This window comes from Setaria viridis, chromosome 7 (genome assembly GCF_005286985.2).
Source record: "Setaria viridis chromosome 7, Setaria_viridis_v4.0, whole genome shotgun sequence".
In the NCBI taxonomy this organism is placed as follows: domain Eukaryota; kingdom Viridiplantae; phylum Streptophyta; class Magnoliopsida; order Poales; family Poaceae; genus Setaria; species Setaria viridis.
Genome location: NC_048269.2, coordinates 27,488,336 through 27,495,987, shown reverse-complemented (window position 1 = coordinate 27,495,987; position 7,652 = coordinate 27,488,336). Strand labels below are relative to the sequence as shown.

Genomic DNA, 7,652 nt, shown 5'->3' with positions numbered 1-7,652 from the left:
GAGAGCTCCAGCTGGCGTGGGAGGATAGGAAGGAGAGAAAAGAAATAGGAAAAGGAATGGGAGGAGAGAAAAGAAAAAAAATAAATAGGAAGAAAAGAAAAAAAGAAAAGGAAAATGAAAGGGTATTATGGGTGTTTCATCTTATCTAACCATTTTAATCTATACGGAAGAGCTGTTTTGCAAAATAATTTTTCAAAAGGAGAAGTTAGAGCCGAAGAAATCACTCCACCAGAAAAGCTAGAACCCAAGCTGTTTTAAGATAAGCCGGAACCTACCAAACTGATCCAGAATATTTGACCGCAAAAATTGCAAGGTCAGGTGCTGCAGGCTGCAGCAGATGCATATTGCAGAGCCGAAGCCGACCCACCTCGCGGCTCCACGCGGAGGGACGGGGCTGGTCGGCACGGCAGGGAGACCTGTGCGGGCACTGTAGCGGCCGACCCGCATCTCCTGGCGAAGCCGTGCAAGGAAATAGGTGGAGGCCTTATCCTCTCTTCGTTCCCACGTCGCCCCAACCCAAACCCACTCCCACTCCAACGGGAAAAGAAAGTAGTCGCTTGCGCGCCGTAGATCGGATGAGATCGACTTCTCTGTAGATAATACCGCACTTTTCCCCTTTTTTATTTCTCGCGCGAGCTGACCCTCTGACGGCTTCGTCTATCGCCTCCCGCGCGTATCCCCACGCTGCGACGCTCGTCATTCTTATCCGCCTGCGTGCCTCTGCCTCCGCTACCTTTATAGCTCTAGCCTCCTCCTCCTCCATTCCCTCCCCATGCCTTCGTCGTGCAGCAGCCAGCAACCGTCGTCAGCTGAGAGCATCGCGTTACACCATTCTAATTTCTAGCGTCCGTCCGTTCGAGTGATCTGCGTTGTTTGCTCGCCCCGCCTGATCTTCCTGGGAATGGAGGCCTACGTCCTGTTCGCGCGCGGCAAGCAGGCGATCAGATTCGAGGAGCAGGAGGAGGACATCGGCTGCGACTCGTCCGCGGCGGGTTCCTCAACGTCGTCGTCGGATGAGGTGGAGCTCGCCGACGACGCCAGCTCGTCGGGGTCGACCGGCGACCACTTCGAGATGGCCTCCCTCATGACGCAGCTCCCAATCAAGTGCGTACGCGCCGCGGGCATTGCCGCCGGGTTTCTTTCCGGCTCAGGCTTACAAAAGATTTGATCTTGGCGTGTGTGGTGTGGTTGTGATCTGACGCGGCGCTGCTCTGTTTGCTCTGGTGCGTGCAGGAGGGGCCTGTCCAAGTTCTTCGACGGCAAGTCGCAGTCGTTCGCGTCGCTGGCGGCGGTGGCCGGCCTGGAGGACCTGCCCAAGCCGCCGGCGAAGCGCCTCAAGGCGTCGCGGAGCTGCGGCGTCGGCCTCAAGGACGCGCACCGCGGCAGCCTCGCCGCGCCCGCGGCCGGCAAGAAGCAGGCCCCCAGGGCGCGCCTGTCGGCGCCGAGGAGACTGATGCGGATGCGGCCCCTCGTGACGGCGAGGCCGGCGGCGGCGGCTGGGCAGCCCCTGCTATTTGCCTAGGGGATTTGCCCGCCGGCCTGGCCGTAGAATCACACTGCGGCGTGATACGGTTGTTGGTTAGCGTGGATCTTGGAAATGAAATGGCGAGAGGAGGTTTGGCATCGCGTGTGTCGATGCCTCTGCATCTGTAAATATTTTTGCAAGAGAGAGCTAACACGGTACAAAGGCGGTTTCTTCTGAATTTGATTCGGCTTCAATCAGAAAATCAATTTGTCCTTTTCAGAACATTACGTGGTTCGTGTGCTAGCTAATCCTAAAGTTCCTGTTTCCTTGGGAGTCGGCAAAATTTTTGGATGGCCACGTTGTGGGGGTGTTTAGGTATTAATTAGGAGGACGTTGTGGAGTGTTTAGATACTAATTAGGAGTATTAAATATAGTTTAATTATAAAACTAATTGTACGAAGGCTAATTCGCAATACGAATCTGTTAAATCTAATTAGTTCATGACCATGTGATACCTAATTAGTTCATGACCATGTGATGCTACAGTAAATATATGCTCCGATGTGATATAGACTAAAAATTAGTTCATGGATCCAAACGCATCTAAATGACCATGTGATACCTAATTAGTTCATGACCATGTGATGCTACAGTAAATATATGCTCTGATGTGATATAGACTAAAAATTAGTTCATGGATCCAAACGCGTCTAAAGCACTTCTTTGCATTTGGTTAGGAGCCTGTAGAATTGTAGACGTTACATTCAGATCACGCATGCTGACGATAATCTTAGTGGCGGAGTATTGGTGCCTTTTTTTTCAGGTAGGAGTATTGATTATTGACTATTGACTAGGAGCATAGGCATGCCCAGCAAAATGAGGTTTTGGCCTTGTTTAGTTGAGGTCCGAATTTGGCTTTGTACAGTATTTGGGCCTCCTTTTAGGACTTTTGAACTAAACGGCCTGCCAAACTTCGATCCAAAATCGGCCTTTAGGATGGCCCGATTTCGGCCCAAACTTCGCAACCTTATCCAGCGGCAGACGACCGGCAGCACTCCCAACCCTAGCACCGCCCGCAATCACGCTCCCTCTCCCCCGCGCCGCTCGCCCTCTCCCCCTCCCCCGTGCCGCTCGCCCTCTTCCCCACCGGTGTACTCTCCCCCGCCGCTCTCCCCCTCGCCCGCGCCGCTCGCCTCTCCCCCGCCGCGCTCCCTCTCCCCCGCCTAGATCTATCCCCCTTGGCCGCTGTCCCACTCCCCCGCCAGGCTATCGCCGCATCCGCTCCAATCGACCTTTCCACCACCAGATCCAGGACGTACTCGGTCCGCTGCACCGCGTCCGGTACCGGGTGCACCGTTGTTGACCCAGATGGCGACGATGGACCACTTCAACGAGGAAGGGGACGGCACGGAGTTCAATGCCGGCGGATCCAGACTCCCCGCGGGCTTCACCGCCGGCGGATCCGGCAACCCCGCTCCCTTCAACGCCGGTGGATACGGAGATGGCTCTTCGGGTTTGGACTTCGGCAACGTCCCCGACTACGACGCCGGCCACCGCACCAGGAACTTGTTCTCCCTGACGCCGCCGGGCTCAGGAAGCGGTGCGTACAACCCCTTCTCCTCCGTGCCGCAGCAGACCCTGTCGTCCACCTTGCCCACCCCAAGCCAGCTGGGCATGTCCGGCCTCAACCTGAATGCAACCTCCGGGTGGCCGAACATGAACGACTACGAAGGCATCCTTCGCTCCGGCGACCGAGTGGGAGGAGGCGGCAGCAGCCGGGTCGGCCCTCCCGGCGGAGAGGCTTCCGGCAGCGGTGGCCAGGCCACGGCTCCCTTGCCGCGTCAGCGGCGTCCTACGGCCAGGGCCCGCGGTTCCCGACGTCGTGGCGCGGCTCAAGCAGTGGAAGCCGAGAACAATCCGGTACTTGTTCCCACTCCCACTCCCCCTCTTTACTTCCATGATCTGGATATGTGGTGGCGCGTACATTTATCCCTGGTGTGCATGAAATGTATTGCTTAGTCACGGTTACTGTCAATAGGAGTTCATGCATTGCTTGTTCAATCATGATTTATCCCTGGTGTGCGTGAAATGTATTGCTTAGTCATGGTTACTGTCAATAGGAGTTCATGCATTGCTTGTTCAATTACATTGCATGAAATGTATTGTTTAGTCATGGTTACTGTCAATAGGAGTTCATGCATTGCTTGTTCAATTACATTTATCCCTGGTGTGCATCAAATGTATTGCTTAGTCATGGTTACTGTCAATAGGAGTTCATGCATTGCTTGTTCAATTACATTGTGCACAGAATGAGCCAAGCAGGGCCAAGTGGACAAAAGAGGATACACAGGTCTTTTGTGAGCTTTACTGCCAACAAATTGAGTTGGGTAACTGCAAGAGTGGCAACATGAGCAAGTGGGGCTGGAAAGATGTTCAGGAGAAGTTCCTAGCGGCGACTGGCAAGTTCAAGAACAGTGAGCAGTTTGGTTACAAGTACAGGCAGTTGAAGTTGCTTTGGCAGTTCATCCAAGATCTGCGGACAAAGTGCACAAGCTTGGGGCACCGAGAAGATGGCTCTGTGATTGCTAGTGATAAGTGGTGGCAGACCAATTGAAGGGTTAGTGATATGTGAACACCTCATATGTACTCCTTTCCTTCCTGTCGTAGCTACTGAATGTTTGTGTGTTGTTATTTGCAATGCAGGGGCACGCGGACTGGTATGATCTGAAGGATGGATGGCCAGAATACATTGACGAGCTGGACCGCATGTTCTGTGGAGTAGCAGTGACTGGAGATACGTCCTTTGTTCTAGGGGTCAGCCGGCAGATCAACTTCATCAGCAGCGGCAAAGAAGATGTTGCTGATGCGGACTGTGCCACCCCTCGCAGCTGTGCCACCCCAGTCAACAGTGGGAGCAAGAGGAGCTCAAGCAGCATCCGCAGCACTGCTACAAGCCCCAGCAAGAAGAACAAGGGCGGTGCTGTTCGGAACATGAACAACAACATGACAAGGTTCAACTCCAGTTACGATCACATGACATCAATTATCCAAAGGGCCTTGGAGGATAAGATGAAGGAGGTTGAAGATGTGATGGACAAGAAGCAGCAGCGAGAGGATGCTAGGAAGCAAGAACAGAAACTAGTGACAGATTCAGCGACAGAGCTTGGAGTGCACCTAATGGAAGGACAACTCTGGAATGGTGTCGTCAAGATCTGCATGCATGATGACCTACGCAACATCTTCCTGTGCACACCTGTTGAAGCAAGGCTGTCAATGATCAAGCAATATGCCTCTATGGTGTAAACCAGACCCTATGTCTTTTGTGTGTGCCTGGCATGTCTTTTGTGTGGTAGTCATGTCTTGTTGTTGAATTAAGTTGTGTTGGTATTGTTTATGTTGTGATGATGAACATTTGATGAACTGTGTTGGCAAATGCTATATTAACAGCATGGTTGTTCATTAGAGCAGTTTGGTTATTACTTGTTAAAGTTATTGCCTCTGTCTTCAGATGGGTGTTGTTTGACTGAAGGTAGCAGCAATTAGTACTGTGGCTACCAATTGATTTGTACTAACTGTTGCTGTGTTATTTTGGAATGCGCAGGATGTTGCTGCTCATTTTGGTGCCCAAGTTGAAGATTCAGTGGAGGAGGAGGTCGAGGACCAGGAGGAGGAGGAGAAGTTGCTGGCTGAGTGGTGGGAACTATTCTGGACATTGGTGGTAGAAGACGATGATGAAGCACCATTTATCTATGGTACGTATGGATATGCTATTCATATGGACAAGTATTGCAATAGAGGACCGTATAGGAATCCACCATTGACTGGGGAGCAATGGGTAGTTAACAAGCTTGCCAATGAAACATCCTGCTACACCATGTTTAGGGTGACCCCACACATGTTTTATAGGCTGCATGACTTGTTGACATCTGAGTATGGGCTGACAACATCAAATAAATCTAGCACTATTGAGGCTCTAGGATTGTTCCTTTGGATATGTGGGGCACCACAATCTGTTAGGCAAGCAGAGGACAGATTTGAGAGGTCACTAGCCACTGTGCATAGCCTATTCTACAAAGTCCTCAATTGTCTGGTAGACCTATCTGCCGACATCATTAAACCTAGGGACCCAGAGTTTAGAACAATGCATCCTAGGCTGCAAAACAATCGGTTCTACCCTGAATTCAAGGGTTGCATAGGAGCAATAGATGGCACTCACATTCCTGTAGTTGTGCCAAGTGCAAAGTTTATGCAGCACATGTGTAGGAAGGGCAAGACAACCCAGAATGTCATGGCCGCTTGTGACTTGGATATGGTTTTCACATTTGTGCTTGCTGGGTGGCCAGGTTCAGTGCATGACATGAGGGTGTTTGACGATGCAATGACAACTTACAACGACAAGTTCCCAAAGCCACCTAGAGGTACACACAACTGTTTGTAGGTCACTAGTGTTTTCTAATACAACCATTGTAAACTTACGTATCTACTTGTGGCGGATCCACTTCGGATCTACTTGGTTAAATATGGTTTAGCCGCCTGATACGCGACGCTCATGCCTAAGCCGAGTAAACACGAAATGCCGTCGGATTTCCTCCGATTTAACCACTTGAACAGGACCATTTTAGCAGACTTACACGAAGGTGAGCGGTTCCAGAGAGTACAACAAGTCCACCGAGTTAACAACTTAACCACTTAGTTTGATTATGAAATAAACATCAGAGTTTTACTAGGGTTTTCAGAAAGACAACAGAAGGTAAAACCACTAGCGGAAGCAACGTCGGGGTCAGACATCCCTGGTGAGGCCAGCCGGGACATCACTGATCCCTCTCCTCGCCGTCCGAGGAGGGATCCCACTCGACCGTCCAACCCGGAGGGAGCTGGGGCGGCCAAGTGCCAGCGGAAGAAGGGTCGGGAGCAGCAACTTCACCTGAAAAACAGGAGCCACAACAAGGCTGAGCTACTAAGCTCAACAAGACTTAACCGACAGGAGTAAAGCTACTCCACACTCTAGACATGCAGGGCTTTTTGGCTGAGGAGTTTTGTTGCCAAAAGCACTAAGCAAAAATTCTATTTTCAAGTTTTAGCTCCGGTTCTAAGTTCATTAACCGCTCTAAGTGTTTGCAACCTATTCTACGCAATCATAGAACCAATATAAGGTACGTATATATATAAACAAAACCATGTCATCATCAGATTCCTCATTTACTCAGGGTGACATAGCGATCAAGCAGTCCCAAACTGTGAGAGGCAGACGAATTGATTCGAGTTCTTTAACCATGCATGGTGAACCTAACCTCACGACATCCGCGCACCCGGAGGTCGCTTCCTGTGTCGGCCTTCCCCATCAATCCCCTAACCCGTGTCGGGCCCATTTCCTTTGGTGCAAGGTTCCACAGACCCGGCCTCTGCCGTTCTGTGACCACGCCTGCCACCACGTGCGACAACCAGCAGGGGAAACTCCGTTCCAAGAGCAGTGGGGCGACCGCTCACGTCTAGGTTCAATCCGGTACTCGGCTTCCTCATCCCATACCAAGTATGAGGTTAGTACTTTCAAACACTTGATCACGAACACCACCACTGTCGGGCCTTAGCAAGTTTCCATAGATAGACGGGGCGATCAACCGACCACCAAAGAGTTATCCAAAACCCTGCCCCGTCCATCGTCCTTACAGTTGTAACAGAAAGGTAGACATCCAACTCCTACAACTCGCGAGTGACAGGGAATCACTCGGCTTTTACCGTCTCCTAGTTAAGCAAGCAGCTACTCGGTCCAACAGCTAGTGTTCAGATCATGGGAAACTAAGTCATGCATCTAGGGTTTCAAACAACTCCTATACGTAAATGCACAAGCATGTTTTAAGGAAGGCATGCACAAGTTTGGAAAACAACACAGGGTTTTCATGCAACCGGGGCTTGCCTTCGAGCAAGGAGGAAGAGAACGGCTCGACTTCGGGGGCGGCTTCGGCTTCTGGGGGTAGGAGATCAGCTACAGCTTCGTCTTCTGGCGCCGGGTGCAGCTCGTAGAAGCCGTCGGCGAGGCGCAGCTCTACACGAATGCAATACAGGAGTTAGCATAGACGGTTATTTCAACATCAACACTTGCAAGTCTGAGCCCAGAAACTCGCGACAAAGAGCAGGAGAGTGGGGAGGTTCAAGGGAGCTGGTGGAGATCAAGAGGTAAGGGTCGGGA

General features: G+C 51.4%; 1 protein-coding gene and 1 long non-coding RNA gene across 2 annotated transcripts; both read left to right on the top strand.

The window, feature by feature from the left end:
- Window positions 1-627: 627 nt before the first annotated feature.
- On the top strand, window positions 628-1,703 carry LOC117862641 (uncharacterized). The gene is made up of 2 exons (XM_034746141.2): window positions 628-1,104; window positions 1,234-1,703. Exons 1-2 carry the CDS (start codon window positions 902-904, stop codon window positions 1,520-1,522), a joined length of 492 nt encoding a protein of 163 aa, XP_034602032.1. The 5' UTR covers window positions 628-901; the 3' UTR covers window positions 1,523-1,703.
- Window positions 1,704-2,730: 1,027 nt separating this feature from the next.
- LOC117865601 (uncharacterized) lies at window positions 2,731-4,953 on the top strand. The gene is made up of 2 exons (XR_011898759.1): window positions 2,731-4,082; window positions 4,169-4,953. It is a non-coding gene; the product is annotated as an uncharacterized lncRNA (long non-coding RNA).
- Window positions 4,954-7,652: the final 2,699 nt, after the last annotated feature.

Bases quoted from the DNA above. Each gene is read 5' to 3' on its own strand.
- LOC117862641 (XM_034746141.2), top strand. From the start codon at position 902: ATGGAGGCCTACGTCCTGTTCGCGCGCGGCAAGCAGGCGATCAGATTC. The intron at 1,105-1,233 runs GTGCGTACGCGC...TGGTGCGTGCAG, and splicing joins ATGACGCAGCTCCCAATCAA to GAGGGGCCTGTCCAAGTTCT.